The sequence below is a fragment of the Crocodylus siamensis genome, chromosome 2 (genome assembly GCF_052110815.1).
Source record: "Crocodylus siamensis isolate JL-2025a chromosome 2, ASM5211081v1, whole genome shotgun sequence".
NCBI classification, from domain to species: Eukaryota; Metazoa; Chordata; order Crocodylia; family Crocodylidae; genus Crocodylus; species Crocodylus siamensis.
The window spans coordinates 267221802-267239413 of NC_143396.1; the positions used below are offsets into that span (position 1 = coordinate 267221802).

A 17612-nucleotide genomic window follows, 5' to 3' on the forward strand; every position below is an offset into this window, starting at 1 on the left:
AGCTGGAACCAACTTCCAAGGGAAGTGGTGCTGGCTCCTACCCTGGGGATCTTTAAGAAGAGGCTTGATGCCTACCTGGCTGGACTCATTTGAGTCCAGTTTTTTTTCTCCCGTCCAGGCTGGGGGTCGGACTTGAAGAGCTACAAGGTCCCTTCCGACCCAACTTCTGTGATTCTATGAACAATCTTGCTCCATGTTTTTTAAAACCCAATATTGGTACACTGAACATGCATACACACTGTATAGAAGCGCTGTACACCAGCAGCTCATGTTGACTTTGCTTGGAAATTGACATAAGTGAATTTTTATTTTCCTGTTTGCAAAGATATGCATATCCCTTAGTATTTGTGAGTGTGTTGTGTTCATGTTTGGTTTTAGCAAAGAGTTGTTGACAAGAATATTTAACATGCTTACAGTTTTTCCAAGGTTTAGCGCACTTTTCTTCTAGTGAGCGGTACTAAATTCTAGACTTCTCATCTGTTGCTGCAAGTTCATTTAGCTCTTTAGGGAGGGAGGGCACATGCTTCCAGTTGCACCTTCCTAGTTCTGCACCTAAGTTACTTCAATTCAGGGTTGAATAATCCATAGTCTTAAGTCATTGTCTAACATGCAGCTGTGGGCACAGTCCTCAAGGAATCTTACCTGGATAATTGGGAGTGCAGTGTTCTCCAGCCATGTTCCATATCGTTAGTGTTGCTAAGGCAAATATAATTAGCTCTATTGCCTCTGTCATCCATGGAGAGTTGCAGGTAGCGTCTACAAAGAAACGAAGTGAGCTAAAAAAAAAAACAAAAAAAAAACTAGACAAAATGTATCCTTGAGTATGCTGTCTGTGATCCAGCAGCACGGTTCATTACAGAGCTCTTAGTTTTCTAGATGTGGGGTTTTCTTTTTATTCCAGTCTGAACGTTTTCCACAAAAGCTCTTGTTCTTGCTCCCGCTCCCACTTCTGTTTTCCTGACTTTACCACACCTTTCTGGAACTCGAGTGCGGAACAGATATTGTTGAGTTTATGATGACTTATCAAAATACACATAATCAAAATACTAACCATATCAAAAACTGAATAAAGAAAATAATATACTTCATTTACTAAAATCCATTATGAGGTCCCTCCCCTCCCTCCCCCCGCCCCAATTCAGTATTATGGTGGGGGGAATCCTTTTCTTGGATTCAAGTATGGGGATGGAGGTGTAGCTGCCCACCTGGCCAGATCCTGGATAGTTCTTGCAGCCATGGAGCAGAGGGGAGACCATATGATGCTGCAGGAAGCATGTGGGGGCCTGCATAGCAGCAGGGGATTGGTCATTCTGGCTCTGGTCCCTACTCAGGCCAGGGGCCAGAGCTGCCATTGTGATAACTGTCTCTGAGGCTGGAGCCACCATGTGTTCTGTTCCCCATTGCCAGAGCTGGAGCTAGGGCTTCCTTGTAGTGGTGGCAGGGAGAGGTCGGCTCTGGGGGGGAGGGGATGAGGCACAAGGGGCAGGGGTCAAGTTGCTTTCTGCCCTGCTGCTTCTTTGTCTGTCACTTGCTGTGTATAAAATCTAATTATTGGCAGTCATCTTAAATTTGAGGTCACCTTGGATTTGGGTAAATCTGGTAGCTTGGGGAAAACATCAACAAAAGGATTAACAGTTAGCATTTGTACTATTAAGTTTAATAATAGACTGTAAAGTCTCTTCAGTCCAAAAATAAGTGTTGCTGTCAACTTTAGACTTTGATTGTTTTTTTTTCTTTTAACTTATAATTTCTGCAATTGTCATTGGGTATTAGGAAAGAATTAGAATATAGGGAGGTACCAGAGGTCTTCAAATAAAAATATATATTTTTAACTTGATGGGAAAAAATATATTTTTATTTGTCTGACAATATGTTTTGGCTTGGCTTAACACATCTAATCAAACACTAAATCTTTTGCTTTGGTTTTGAACCTTTCCTCCATTTTAAATTCCATGCCCATTTTCTTAAAGAATGTTGGTCAATTTCAAAATGAAATATTTTCTTTAAATAAAAAGGCAAAATCTAATACTTCTATTATTCTGTTTATTAGTTACTTTCCTGAAATAAGGCTGCCTGTTAAATATCATTCCCAAACAATTTAGAAGATATTATTTACAATTTTTATCAGGAAAATGTGTGTGCTGTGTTTCAGATGTTTAAATGAGAATGGCTAACTTTGAAAATCTGTTTTGTCTTTCAGATGACAGGAGTCAAACTGTGCTCCCCTTAGTGAAATCATTCTGTGAAAAATCCTTCAAAGCAGATGAATCTATTCTTGTTTCTTTGTCTTTCCATTTGGGGAAACTGTGTAATGGACTATATGGTATGATCCTAAAAAAAAATCTTAAAAATAAGAGGGACTTTAAGTATTGTGGTATTGTGATATAACCTAGATAGTTGAAATAGTTCAAGTGGAATGATAATTAATACAAATAACTTCTAAAGCCATGTAGTGCATAAAGATTCATAAAGATTAGATTTCTTTTCTTTACCTCGTAGAAGTTGTCTACTTTTATCTTAACATTTTGATACCTAGTTTTCCTGCAAGTGGAGTGTGTTGGGGTTTGGACAAGCATACCTAGCTGTTTTAAAAGGGTAAGGGAAGGGGAAGAGAAGGAAGCTGCTGCTCACGATTGCACATCAGGGGTTAGGATCTAGCTGTCCCATTGCCATGATGCTGTAATTGTAAAAGTTTAGCTAAATTGCTCTGATTTGACCCTGAATGAAACAGAGTTAAAGTTGGAATGGTTTTGCTACACTTGTGTTGCTACAGAATCACAATGCCGGTAACATCTTCTATATCTTTATCTTTTGATATCAGTACAATTATTGCATCTGTCTGTAATCTCACTATGGTTAAACTGGAAGCCTTTGAAAATAGGGCATATTAGAAAGAAAGTGCTGTTCTGTATCTCCTGAAATGCAGGCCAGTAAGGAGGGAGAATTAAAGAGGTTTTATAGTACTCAGATTCTCTGCTCCTGCAGTTGCAGCCTAGACTCCTTGTAGGAGTGAGCACAAGTGTGCTTCTGCTTACTCCATTAATAGTGTTTGACATTTTCAGTTTTTATTAAAAAAAAAAAAAAAATTCCAGGAATATTTCAGGGTTTATCTCCCAAACATAAAAAAAAACGGGTTGAGAACAGGATAAAAGGAAGAAAAGAAAAAAAAACAGATTAAATCAGGGAAAATAGTAATAGGGAAGGAGGGACTAGTGAAGGGGCGGAGGGAGGGGTGGAGCGCAGCCTATCCACCACTCCTGGGGCTGCAGCATGGAGCAAAGTGGGGGGAGCTGTTAGTGGGTGTGGGGTAGAGGGGTGGCTTTTGCTGGTATGTGCCCCCCCGCCCCCCGGAGGGCTGCGGACTGAGGAGCCGCACTGGGCTCTTCCCTGGGGGCACATGGCCCCAGATCTGCACGTGGGACAAGAGCTGTTGTCCCACACACAGATTCAGGGGCATGTACCCCCTGGGAAGAGCCTGATGCAGCCCTCCTGGGGGGCACATAGCAGCAAGAGCCATGCCTCCCTACACCCACTGACAGCTCCCCCCACTTTGCTCCCTGCTGCAGCCCTGGGAGTGACTGACAGGCTGTGCTGAGCCCCTCCCCCTGCTGCAGCAGCTTGCTGCTGGGCTGCCCGGACTCTTGGGGGAAGTGGGGAGTGGTGTGTGGCTGGACACAAGGGGAGGACCTGACCCTGGGATTGGTGCTGGCCCCTCTGGCCCTGCTCACAGTCAGAGCCAGGATCCCCATGCCCCTGGGCAGTGGCTCCAGCCCTGCGGTCCCATGTGGAGCAGCTAGGTGCAGCACCTGTCACAGGGAGCAGGGCGGGGCTCTCCTGTCTGCCCCCCCAGCAGGGCTCGTAGCTCCCAGTGCCCAGATCAGGGCTGCAGCCAGAGCTACTGGGTGGAGCTCAGACCCGCCTGCCCTGGGAGTGATTCCTGCAGCCCCTCCTGTCCTGCCCAGGTCAGAACTAGGAGCCCCATGTCCCCAGGCAGCAGATCTTGCCACCCTTCCCCAGCCTCCAGTTGGTCACTGTTACTCCCCTCACCCCCACTCCGTGTGTGGCTGCCACCACTGCCCCCCCCCGATCAGTTTTTATTGACTTACACTGAAAAACGGGTGTAAAGCAGTAAAAAATAACTTCAATAAAAAAAAATCTGGTAATTTAGCAGTGAAATTCAGTGAAAACTTAAAAATGCGGAACACTTTCCATTAAGCATTACCCTCTGCATTAACATAAGGAAAGGAACCCAGTTTCAGAACATTTATGTTGGTGCTTCTTGCTTCTTCACATTGGTGCTTTCACTTGTAAACTGTTAGTCCTGTTTATGGTCCCTGTGTAATAGGCCTGTGCGAAGCAGCAAATATTTGTTTCAGATTTGGCCAATTCAGAGGGACAGTGATTCGATTTGGTGATTCAAATAACTGTCTTGATTCAGTTTGGCCGATTCAGATTTGGAGATACAGCCATAGACTATACAGGCAGTCCTTGATGATGCTGGACACAGCTGCCTCTGCTGGTAAGTCTGTTGTGGTGGGCAAAGGTGGGAGGGAAGGAGCATGGGGGTGGTAGGCAGATCAATGCTTCTGCAGTGAGGGAGGGATTGGGGCTGCGGCTGGGATAAACTGCCCAGCTGGGGGGGGGGGGGGCACAGGACTTGGGGACGGGGCTTCTGCCACTGCACTACTATGTCCCGCTGGCATGGGAGCTACTCTTCTGGTGGCTGTTCCAGCAGCTCTTGCTGCTGGTCTGGGAGGGCATGGGAGTGGATGTTTGTCCCTGGATCTGTGCGGGGTGGGCTGGGCCAGGCTGTGCTCCGGGAGGCTAGCCCCAACTGCCACTAGCTGCGGCTAGCCTCCCAGAGTTCAGCCCTGGGTCCACCCACCCAGTAGACCACAGCCTGGTGGCGGGTGACTGGGGCTAGCCTCCTGGAGTGCAGCCTGGCCCAGCCCAACCTGCACAGATCCGAGGGCACATGCCCACTCCCATGCCCTTCTGGGCCACCAGAAGACCAGCTCCCAGACAGATGGCACACGGTGGTGCACAGTGGCTCAAGCCCCCTCCTCAAGTCCTGCACCCCTCTGCCCCAGCTGGGCAGCTTGCCCCAGCCCCAGCCCCAATCCCTTCCTTCACTGTGAGAGCATTGATCTGCCGTCCACTCCCATGCTCCTTCCTCCCCTCTCCACCCTTCACAACAGACTTCTCAGCTGGAGGCAGTTGTGTCCAGTGTTGTCGAGGACCGCCTGTATAGTCTATGGTTGAATCTCCGAATCTCCCTAAACCAATTTGGAGGCTTCCAATTTGATTCAGACCTTTTAATGGGTCTCCCAGTTCAGTTCAGATTTGGAGGTTCAACTGCTGAATCAGCCAAATCTCCTCTGAATCGAATTGGTTACCAAAGCTTCACACAGCCCTACTGTGTAACTGTAGATTACCATGTGTAGAGACAGCCCAATTAGTTTTTCAGTGCATGATAAAAGTTGATGTACTACAGTTGGCCTGAGCAAGCTGTTTCATAAAACTTAGTCCTCAACTTCCCAAAGCTTGTGTTTATGCAGAGGACTTTATCCAAGCACTGCATGCTAGAATAACATTCCCCTTTTAGAGAATAGTGACCCTGAACTAGACTGCTGAGGCAAGCATGGAAGCAAACTGGGTACCTAACATTTTCTTGAAAGATATTTTCATAGATTTCATAGACATTAGGGCTGGAAGGGACCTCGGGAGATCATCGAGTCCAGCCCCCTGCCCAAAGGGCAGGAAGTCAGCTGGGGTTATAGGATCCCAGCAAGATAAGCATCCAATTTACTCCTGAAGGTGTTCAATGTAGGTGCTTGAACCACCTCCGCTGGCAGACTGTTCCAGACCTTGGGGGCTCGGACAGTAAAGAAATTCTTTCTTATGTCCAGCCTGAACCGGTCTTGCAGGAGTTTGTGACCGTTCGAGCTCGTCATCCCTTGGGGCGCTCTGGTGAACAAATGTTCCCCCAGATCCTGGTGGTCACCCCGATAAACTTATAGGTGGCCATCAGATCACCCCTGAGCCTACACTTTTCCAGGCTAAAGAGTCCCATGTCTCTCAGTCTGTCATCGTAAGATCTGTTTTCCTGACCTCTGATCATGCGCATGGCTCTCCTCTGCACTCTCTCAAGCTTCTCCACATCCTTTTTGAATTGTGGAGCCCAAAACTGGACGCAGTACTCCAGCTACGGCCTCACCAAGGCCGAGTACAAGGGGAGAATGACGTCCCAGGATTTGCTCGAGAAGCATCTATGAATGCAAGCCAGCATTCTTGTCACTTTATTAGCTGCAGCATCGCATTGCAGGCTCATGTTCATCTTGTGGTCAATGATGACCCCCAAGTCTCTTTCTTCTGTAGTGCTATCCAACGTAGCACTGCCGAGCCTATAAGGATGCTGCAGGTTTTTCCTCCCAAGGTGGAGTACCTTGCATTTTTCAGCGTTAAACACCATCAGGTTCTCGTCCGCCCATTTGCTGAGCTTGTCCAGGTCAGCCTGGATCACCCGCCTATCCTCTGGCGTGGATGCTTTGCCCCAAAGTTTGGTGTCATCGGCAAACTTGGCCAGTCCACTCCTGACTCCAATGTCCACATCGTTAATGAAGATGTTGAACAGGTTGGGTCCCAGGACAGAGCCTTGAGGGACCCCACTGGTCGCAGGGCACCATGATGAGTGACTGCCATCAATTACAGCACTCTGGGTCCGACCACGGAGCCAATTTCCCAGCCAGCGGATCGTGGTGGAGCCAAGGCCACAACTGGGCAGTTTGGCCAAGAGGTGATCGTGGGATACCAGATCAAAAGCTTTTTTGAAGTCAAGATATATGACATCAATCTCTTCTCCCTCGTCCAGGTGATAGGTCACCTGGTCATAGAAGGAAATGAGATTGGTCAAACAAGACCTACCCGCAACAAACCCGTGCTGGGTATTCCTTAGGATGTTAGCCTGGGCCAGTCCATCAAGGACGGCCTCCTTAATAAACTTTTCTAAGATCTTCCCCAGGATAGAAGTCAGGCTAATGGGCCTGTAGGTAGCCGGATCCACTCTCCTCCCTTTCTTGAAGATTGGCACCACATTGGCCTTCTTCCAGTCTTCGGGCACTACACCAGAGCGCCAAGAGTTTTCAATGATCCGTGCCAGGGGCTGGGCTATGACGCTCGCCAGCTCCTTGAGTACCCTGGGGTGCAGATTGTCAGGGCCGGCTGACTTGAAGGTATCCAGCTTCTCAAGGTGTTCCTTCATGAGGTCAGCATTTATGGAGGGTAGGGGATCCCCATCACCTGGATCTCCCTGTCCCGTAGCAGGCATGGGCGTCCCATGGGACTGAGGAAAGACTGATGCAAAGTACCTATTTAATAGGTTGGCTTTTTCCTGGGCGTCAGTTGTCAGTTGCCCCATCTGGTTTAGCGGGGGTCCAACGTTGCCCTTGCTTTTCCTCCGGCTCCCCGCATATCTGAAAAAGGACTTTTTGTTGTCCTTGATGCTTGAAGCTAGTTGGAGTTCAGTTGCAGCCTTGCCTTTCCTGGTTTGCTCCCTGCTTTCCTGGTTTACAATCCTTCCAAATAAAATGCCTTTACTGTCTCTCTCTAGAACTGGATCTGTATTAAAATCTACAGAAGTAATGGCCGTTTTGAAACAAAAGAATTTTGTATGCAATGAGTTGGGAAACTGTATCACAGTGGGGAACCCTGACAGCATTGTTGAATGCACCCATTACTTATTCTATAGAGAAGTGATGTGGTCCAGTAAATGATCATTGCGCATGTGCAATGGTTTTATTTCAAAATTGATATTATTTTCTGAAATATCCGTGTAGAGACACGCGCGCTCTCTCTCTCTTGCGCTCTCTCTCTCTGTATCGTGTGTATATTTACATATATTTGTATGTGTGTGTGTGTGTATATATATATGAGTGTGTGTATACAACCATGCACATATGTGCACACAATGCAGAAATAAGAGATTCCTCCTTTTATAGGCAAGTTTCATTTTTTTTAATAATTGCTGTTTCTTTTTAGCATTTGAAGTGAGGAAATAGTTACCATTGAAGTCCTGTTGAGCAGGATTAAGCTAATTATTTAATTTCACAGTCTAACAGTTATAAGATTGTTTTTGGAGCAGTGAGATGATTTAAGCATTGATATTTTTTTTTTAAAGGAATTTTTACTCCGGAGCAACATCTGCGATTTTTGGAATTTTATAAGAAACTTTGCACGCTGGGTTTGCAGCAGGAAAATGGACACAGTGATAATCAGATACAATTTCAAACATTAGAACAGGAAAAGAAGTATATATCAGTGAGGAAGAATTGTGCTTACAACTTTCCAGTAAGTTAAATGGTATTCTCTATGAATTAAATTGGGTGCGTAGTTACCCATATCATAACCCCTGTGAAAAAAATCAAGTAAACTGGCTTAAAACTGGGCTTCTCTTTAAAAACCTGCAAGCAAGAACGCCTTGCTCATTGCTAATGTTTTAAACCACAGAAACTTTTGCTTAATTTTGATCAAGAAACTGGTCTCATCCTTTCCGATATACTGTTCCCTCAAAGCCCTTGTACAATGCCAGTGAAACAACAGCTGCAGAATTATATTTGTTGGGTCTCCAGTTACTGAGACCTTCATGTGTTCTGTAGAACTGGCTTTCCAGGATTTGCCCCTGCATAAGATATACATACATATTAAAAGTTAAACCTGTATATATAAAAATGAGATCTTGATGCCTAAAACTACAGCTTCTGTTAGCCTGTTTTCTATTTTGAATGTTTGAACTTGCATTTAAACCAAAATGTATTCGTACTTAAAATGATCACCGAATTATTTTTATGTTGGCTTTAAAAATGTGCCAAGGGATGTGGCAAGTAATTTTTTGTTTTATATCAGTAAATGCAAGTTTTGCGCACGTAATTTCGGCAACTGTTTTGTTTTGGAGGTGTTTCAGTGCCTGAAACACTGAATCTGAAATCTGAAATGGAAGGCTCCAAAACATCTCCAAAATGAAACAAAACCATCTGAAACATTTTGGAAATGTTTAGGAGGTGACCCCAGAGAAAGTCCAGCACAACCCCACAGTCCTCCTTTTAAAGTGCCAGGAGGCTTGGGCGAGGGGGGGATGGGGCTCAGCAGGGCAGGCATGGGGGCTTCTCTTGCAGCTCCCCCTGCCAGGGCAGAGGCGGACACAGCCAGAGGAGCTGTGGGAGAAGCTCCCATGGCTGCCCTGCCCCGCCCCAGCCTTCTGGCATTTCAAAAAAAAAAAAAGCCCTGCACTCATCGGCTGTAGCAGTGGCAATCAGGGCCTCTGAGGGCTTGTGGTACAGCCTCCCTGCACAGCACGGTGCAGTGGGAATCACTCCCCTCCCCACCTGGCACCTGTGAGGCAGCTGCCCACTGGCACAGGTGCAGCACAGCTGGCAGGGCACTGCGCACTGTCTGGGAGCTGGGGCTGAGCGCTGCTGGGCTTTGGCTGTCTGCTGGAGCGGCTCCAGCTCCTAGGCAGCACAAGGCGCCCTGCCAAGCCACTCTGTACCCTTGCGATGTGACAGCTGCTTTGTAGGTGCTGGGGCGGGGCATGATCCCCACTGCCCCACACTGCCCTGTGCTGTGCTGGGGGGCTCTGCCATGAGCCTCCAGGTGCCTTGTTTGCTGCTGCTATAGCTGGTAAATGCAGGGCTTTTTTGAAGTGTCGAGAAGCTGGGGCCAGGCAGGGCAGTCATGGGGGCTTCTCCCACGTCCCCTCCGGCTGTACCTGCTTCTCCCTGAGTGGGGGGGAGCCGTGCCAGAAGCCCCCATGGCTGCCCTGCCTGACCTGGTCCCATCCACTGCCCGGCTCAGCCTCCTGACATTTAAAATAACCACAAAAAAAAAAAGAAAAACAAACCCTGCACTCGCCAGCTGTAGCAGCAGCGATGAGGGCCTCCAGGGGCTGCTGGCAGAGCCCCCCCATCACAGTGGGGGGCAGCAAGGATTACCCCCCCCGCTTGGCACCCACATGGCAGCTGTTACATCACACGGGTACAGTGCTGCTCAGCAGGGCGTCGTGCACTGTCTGGGAGCTGGGGTGGCCCCACGTGTCAGCTGGAGCCCAGCAGTGCTAGACTGCAGCGACCCCAGCTCCCAGACAATGCACAGCGCCCTGCTGTGCTGCACCTGTGCCGTGGGGCAGCTGCCATGTGGGTGTCAGGCAGGGATGATTCCTGCTGCCCCCGCCCCCCCCTCCCCACACACACTGCTCCATGCTGCATGGGGGACTCTGCCTACGAGCTCTCAGAGGTCCTAATTGCTGCTGCTACAGCTGGTGAGTGCAGGTTTTTTTGTTTTTTTGTTTTTGTTTTTTTTAAGTGCTGGGAGGCTGTGGCTGGGTAGGGGTTGGGGCCGGGCAGGGCAGCCATGGGGACTTCTCCCATGGCTCCCCCTGCCCAGGGAGAGCCCGGTCCAGTCAGAGGACCCATGGGAGAACCCGCAGCCGCCCAGCTGTGCCTGCCTCTCCCCGGCTGAACCAAATCTCTGAACCAGTGCCAAAACAGCATTGAAACTCCAAAACAGAGCTGGCCAAATTGAAATGGGACAGTGATCTGAAACACCAAAACAAATTACTATCCTCTGAAATGGCCTAATCCAAAACCAAAACAAAACATAGCTGTTTCACACAGCCCTGTTATGTCTGCAGTTTCAGACTGGCTTTGTTGTATCCCAAATAAGTATTTTGTTTGTTTTAAAACTCATATCAAAAGTTCAGCTAATTCATGGAAACTTTAAAACCTTATTAAGAAAATGTGTAAAATTCTACACAGTATGGTAGAATTAAACGAGAAATGGGACCATGTGCTTGGTAGCTACATATAGGTATGTAGTTGTGGAAGCAGTCTAAGCATGTTAAAGCAGTCTGTCATTGAGTTCATCATGTAATCTACATTTGCCTGAGATAAAGTAATTAAGAAATTTACATGTGATGCTATGTTTACGAGGGGCTCAGGAGACTGCATATGGTAACTGTCTCACTACATTGGCATTCTTAGGCAAGAAGAAAGTAAATACTAAAATACTATTGGGTTTTATCCAGTAGTAAATTTCTGTACACTGCATCACTTAGCTCAGTGGTTCCCAAACTGTGGTATGATTACCACCAGTAGTATGCAGACAACCTGTCAGTGGTATGTGTTAACAGATTTATTATAGTTACTTTATATGACAAAAATTTGCTAGTGGTACTCAAGGTTGACCTGAAAATGTTGCTGGTGGTACTTAAGGCTATACCATTTTAAACTGGTGGTGCACAATCTGTCAGAGTTTGGGAACTGTTGGTTAGCTCATGTCCTCAGAAAAGCAGCACGTCCAGAAGACAGCCCCCAGGGCACAGTTGGGATGCATCAGCCTAGCACCGATTTGTGGCACAAATTAATCCTAGGGAATACAAGCTCCCTAAAGTGCTCCAAAGTGGATTGCCTTTTCTGATCCCTTATTTGGTGAGGGTCAATTTGTTGTGCAATCAGCCACTTCATAAGTGTTCTGCAGCCATGCATGTGGGTCACAGCATGGACGTAGGTGAGAAGTTATCCCTGAGCTAGCTGAAGTCCCAAACAGTTTGGCTTATTAATCCATTTGGGTTAAAGATTACATATTTTTGTTCCATAGGCAATGATTGTTTTTGTGGATCCAAAAAATTTCCATTTGGAACTATACTCCACGTTCTTCTGTCTTTGTCATGACCCTGAAGTGCCAGTCAGATATACTATGGCTGTTGGCTTCTATGAAGTAAGTCCAGAAAGTTTCTTTGTTAATACTGCAGTTATGAGTTGGCTTTTTTTTATATTACATTTCTTTAATGGTACTCTGCCTAAGTTCTCATTTTTGGTATTTTAGCTTAGTTAAAAATAACTGAGATCAAGAGAAGTGTTTGTATTATTTGGTTTCTTTTTCTTTTTTGTAATATGGGATACAAATACTTGGTTGAAGATTAGATAAATACAAGGAGAAGAGTGGGAAGTGAAGGAGACAAGGATGGGGAAAAGATGCTGCTGCTTCTGGCCTAATGCTGATGCCTTTCTCTAGAGCTGTATGGGATATGGCACTAACTGGCAGAATGGCCAAAATATCTGTAAGCACTGGCCTAAGCTAAACATTGAATTTAGGATGCCAAGATCTAAAACTGTATAGAAATGAAAGAAGTATGTGCATTTTAATCATTTGGATTCAGGTAGCTGCTGTATTGTTTTATTATATGCATCTGTTTATAGTCTTGTAAATATTCCTGACTTTTTTTTTTCCTTTAAAAAAATCTGCATATTGGGGATTCATCCAGATGAGCTCAACATTCTTTACTGTAAACATGCGTCTCAGGCCAACCCAGGAGTTAGCTGCTGTAATCACCATTTTACTGATGGCCAAATGAGTCTGAGGGTGTAAGTTATGTGGGCTGCAAACAGATGTCACATTTATCCCCAGGATAAAGTGTAAGAAACTTTCCTGGATAACAGGCGGTAATAGCTTATCCCAGGATATTGTGAAGTATACCTGTACAGGTATCCCAAGACTATATGATTGAATCCATGGCAGAAAAGCGTCATGGCATTCAGCTGCTCACTAAAATTCTGATTAGAAGGACGGTGTGTATGTATGCTGATTCTGGGATATTTTTATTTCAGGTTAAATTTAGGTATAACTTATTCAGGGACAGTTGTGATTTAGGTATAACTTATTCAGGGACAATTGTATTCTTATCCTTGTTGAAAATGTTACTTTGGTTTTACTTTAGATTCTACCACAGTATCTTATTCTCTTGTTTTCACAGTGTTGCTTTAACAAGAAATAATCCAAGCTAGCAGTTGTCTTTTTATACATAGAACTATAATTCAGCAAAATCCTATATGAATGTTTTAACTCCAATATGATTTTAAAATGATGATTGAATATAGCCAACAAAATTGTTTTAGTTCTGTAAATGGAACTGGTGAAATTTTACTAAAATGTTGTGTATATTCAGTTTTGGTTAAGTTCTTGTATTGCCACCATAAATAATCAAATATAGGTAGGTCAGCCAGCTATAAGTAATTTATGGTGTTACTGCAAGTTGGGCATATATTTGATGAATTCTGTGTAACTTTTTCCTAGAAGAAGTAAATAACCTTCTTCTTAGCTGGAGTTAAATGCTTGGTCTGACTATGAATCAAAGTCCAATCTTTGAAGGAAGCTGTGATATAACATATATGGCTAAGATGTCAGATCCATTGTGGCTTTTCTCTTGCATTGTTATTTTACAGTAGGGCTGTGTGAAATTTCGCCGCCAGTTTTGTTTCGACGCGCTTTTGACTCATTTTGAGATTGAAATAGTGAAATTGAAATGAAACGGGTATTGTCAAAACAGCCTTGAAACAAAACGAGACAAGTTGAAACGTTTTGCCGTTCCCACACTGTTTCGACATTTCCCCCATAAGCTATAATAGGGAAGCTCAAAACAACCTTTACCTTTTGTCATTTCTCGCCTGATTTGGATGAAACTTGCAGGAATGGTAGACCCTTCTAAAGAAATAAAGCCTGCGAAGTTACAAGGAGATAGCTGCAGGGGGTTCAGGGAAACTGCACCCCAAAATCTTGAAAGCAAAACTCATGTCACGTGTATGTCTTAAGCCACAGTGGGGTCAAAACTGCAAGCATGCAAGCCCCTGCAGAGGCCACAAAGCCTGCAGAGTTTCAAGGTCCAGGGGTTTGCGGGAAACTGTACCTCAAGCTGTGGACAAGCAAAACTTGTGACATGGGTGATTACTGTGTGCGCTAAGGCGCAGCAGGATGAAAGCTGCAGGCCTGCTAGTCCCTGCTGCGGCCAAAAAGCCTGCCAGCTGTTAAGGAGATAGGTGCAGGGATTCTGGGTTCTGGGGTCCTGCCCCCCTAGCTGCTGACAGGCAAAACTCGTGACCTAGTGCTTGTACCTGTTATATATGTACTAACTACAGGCACTAGTATATGGTTATATGCAAGGAGGATACATGAATATCTATATCACTATCCCCATGTATAGAGACAGAGAGATAGTAACAGGATCACTGTGTTAATGATGGTGTGTATTTTATACACACACTATCTGCATATTGGTATATACACGTATCCTTATTGGATACATCTCTGTACAGTTTCAGGGTAGTCAATAACACCATCAGGTCAATCCCCTGTTCTCAATATTACATTATTTTACACCAAAGATCCGATAATCTCCCCTAGAACTGAATGGATGTCTTGCAGTGCTTCCTGAACCACAACCTGCTGTAGGGGAGGAGGCGGCCTCACAGGGGCACGTTGCTATGTTGTGCAGCTCCAGGAAGGGCACACCTGAACACACACACACACTGTCATCCACCCGTGTCACGAGTTTTGCCTGCCTGCAGCCAGAGGTGCAGAGCCCCAGAACCCAGAATTCCTGCACCTGTCTCCTTAACAGCTGGCAGGCTTTGTGGCTACAGCAAGGACTAGCAGGCCTGCAGCTTTCATCCTGCTGTGCCTTAGCATTTCACAGATGTCACAAGTTTTGCTTGTCCACAGCCTGAGGTACAGTTTTCTGCAAACCCCTGCACCTATCTCCTTGAAACTTCACAGGCTTTGTGGCCTCCACAGGGGCGCTCACACCTGCAAGTTTTGACCCCACTGTGGCTTAACACATACACGTGACATGAGTTTTGCTTTCACGACTTTGGGGTGCAGTTTCCCCAAACTCCCTGCAGCTCTCTCCTTGTAACTTCACATGCTTCATGCCCTCAGAAGGGTCTGCCAATCCTGCAAGTTTAGTACAAAGCAGGCAAGAAATGACCAAGTTTATAGGCTGTTTTGAACTTCCTCATTATAGCCAATGGATGAAACGTCAAAACAGCGTTGAAATGGCGAAACTGTTTAGATGAAACAGAACAGAACAGTGGGTTCGAATATAAACAGAATTCGAAATGGAGCGCTGTTCTGTCAAAACACAAGTCAAAATGGAATGGTGCCATTTTGCAGAACCTTATTCTACAGTACAGTATTAATTGTTTAGACATTGGCATCAGGCTTTTCACAAAACTATATATGATTTATGAATTCTAATAAAAAAGGTTCACAGATGTAGATTGAGCAGTGGGAAGCTCCAGCAGCAAAAGTCAGAGAGGCCTGCCTCAGGATTGCAGTTCACTTTAAACTGACTTTTATTTCAAGTCAGCAGGCTGACTATTCCACTGATAGTGACAATGTATAGGAAACTTTTTTTCTGGGTATCTTCAGTGGTATCTTTTAAAAATATTTTTGGAACTCAGAAATTAGAAAAAGCCCTTGTTAATCCAATCTCAATGGTATATTTTGCAATTAGACAATAGCTTGGGTGTTCATTTTTATATACTACTTATATAAGCAGTGTTTTAGGCTAACAGTAAGAAAGTACATAACTCCTTGTTTGTTGCCAGTAGAGATTTGCCTTTCATCCTTGTCTTGTATTCCAACCTTGTTAAAATATACCTTATTTAACTGCTATGGTTCCTTCAGACTGAAGTATGTTTTTGTTTGTGCATCCTGGTTTTTTAGGTTGCTAAGATTTTAAATTCGGGTGTGTATGCAATACACAAAGAACTAATAACGCTATTACAGGATGAGTCACTGGAGGTAACATACTCTTATTTGCTCTTCCCTTCATTTGTTTATATTGATGCTTAAGGCCAATATAATGTAATGCATTATGATAATAAATACATGAAATGATCGCTATCTTTTACTTCTGTTTCACATAATTATTTCTGTGCTACGTCCTTGGTGTTAATCGGAGGTGTCACGCATAGGTCATCCTGCTCTAACTGCTCCTGTATGTGTGTACAATAAAATCTCTGTTACCTGGCATTTAACTAACCAGAAATGCCATTAACCAGAATTTCTGGTCAGCCAGCAGTGGCTGCTGCCATCCGCTATCCTGCAATGCCACAGCGCGCTGCTGCCCCTCCCATGCAAAAATGGGAGTCAGTGGTTTGAGAATGTTATAGCCCAGGAGTGCCAAGGATGTAGTTTTGGCATACCTCATACTCTTTGAACATTATCTTGATACTTTTGAAGGGGCTGATCATTGAAATAGAGTAGAGAAAACCTATAATATTTAAATTAAGTAAGCCACCCTGTTTTATCAGGTTTATCAGAATTTCATTTTAAAAAGTTCTGCTTTGGGATGTATAGTGTGTGTGGAGACTTATAGCGTGTACCCTGCTCCCACACAAGCAATGGATCAGTGTTAAGATCCAAGAGGGTGGAGTTGTTTCACTTAAAATCTCCCTTTTACCCAGAGAAATTTAATTTTTATATATCAGTGGTTAAAGACATTGTGTTCCGAGCAGTACTTGGAATAGAGCTTGGAAGCTTCAGGCAAATCATCTAAGGTTTTTATTGTCGTAGGCTTTATATACAGGCAAACTCTAACCATATTGCAGGAATGTCATGAGACATGGTTTTATATTGAAGTGGACAAATGATTACAGGGAGAAAAAAATGATGGATTGGGTCCTGGTCTGGTAAGGTGCTTAAATAATTTCAGTTCTCAGTGGTGAGCAGGAAGTGCTATTGACTTCTTTGGATTTATTTCAGCATCTAGGCTCAGGTTTTATGTAGGACCCTGAGTCACAATTTGAAAACTAGGTGGTGATTTTTGGGGGGAGGAGGAGTCTCAATTTTTGAGTATCTAGGTTGACATATCTGAAAAGCATCTGACTTTTTCCAAAGAAGGTGCTTATAACATAAAAAAATCAGGCTTTCATGGCATGTTAAGTTGGGCACCCAAAAGAGTGTCTCAGTCCCAACAGTTGCATTTATGGTTAACTGTGTAACAGAAGTTGGAGTTGGACTATGGAGATGGAGATGAAGATGTCTAGACCTGATTTAGGATTCGTCCCTGTAGTACACGTAATAGGATCTTTGTAGTTTTAGTTTTTAGATGTCCCAGGCTTTCCATACTGGTTACTTTGTTGTGTAATATTTTAGTCTAGGCATGGGTACCACAAGTGGCACAGGCAATTTCTGTGCATGGCATGCAGCAGACTTGGGGAGGGGACAGATAGCACAGTGACAGATAGGACAGGGAGTAGAAAACAGAGCACCATATCAGGCAGGGAGCACAGGACAGAAAACAGAGCAGCATATTAAGTAAGGAAGAGGGATCAGAGTGGCACTCGTGGAGAGTGTGTGGCTGATCTATTGGCGGAGGGGAGGGTGTAGGAAGGGGAGGGCACAGTTGTTCTGGCAGCAGCACCTCTAGCCAAGTTCTGGAGCCAGAGCCTAGATCAGAGCTGCTGCCCCTGCCACTGCTGCTACCAGGACAGACTGAGGCCAGAACAACTATGCTTTGTAGCTGGCTGGAGAGAGTCCAGAGCCCTGCCAGAACTGAAGGGTAGCGATTCAGTAAAAGGAGGTAGGCAGGGGGGAAATGGGGAGATTGGGGTGTTGATGTGGGGGGAGGCAGAGGTGGGAAGGAGCAGGCATCAGCTTTGGCTCCAACACCAACCTTGAGTCAGCTGCAACAGCTGCCTCCCCCTCCTGGTGCCTTGCACTTGAATTGAATACAAGGGGCTCTTTCCCCGTGTTAAACAGGGGGACCTCATCTTGTATTC

At 45.1% G+C, this 17612-nt stretch overlaps 1 protein-coding gene across 7 annotated transcripts in view; it reads left to right on the top strand.

Annotated features, from left to right (window-relative positions):
• PPP4R4 (protein phosphatase 4 regulatory subunit 4) overlaps nucleotides 1-17612 on the top strand; it is a 134028-nt gene that overhangs the window by 87471 nt on the left and 28945 nt on the right. For all 7 annotated transcript variants that reach the window (XM_090033932.1, XM_090033930.1, XM_090033934.1 and 4 more), the window contains 4 exons: nucleotides 2201-2323; nucleotides 8177-8346; nucleotides 11650-11769; nucleotides 15553-15630. In XM_090033932.1, coding sequence (XP_089890058.1) covers nucleotides 2201-2323; nucleotides 8177-8346; nucleotides 11650-11769; nucleotides 15553-15630 — 491 coding nt within the window. The remainder of the gene's footprint in view (nucleotides 1-2200; nucleotides 2324-8176; nucleotides 8347-11649; nucleotides 11770-15552; nucleotides 15631-17612) is intronic.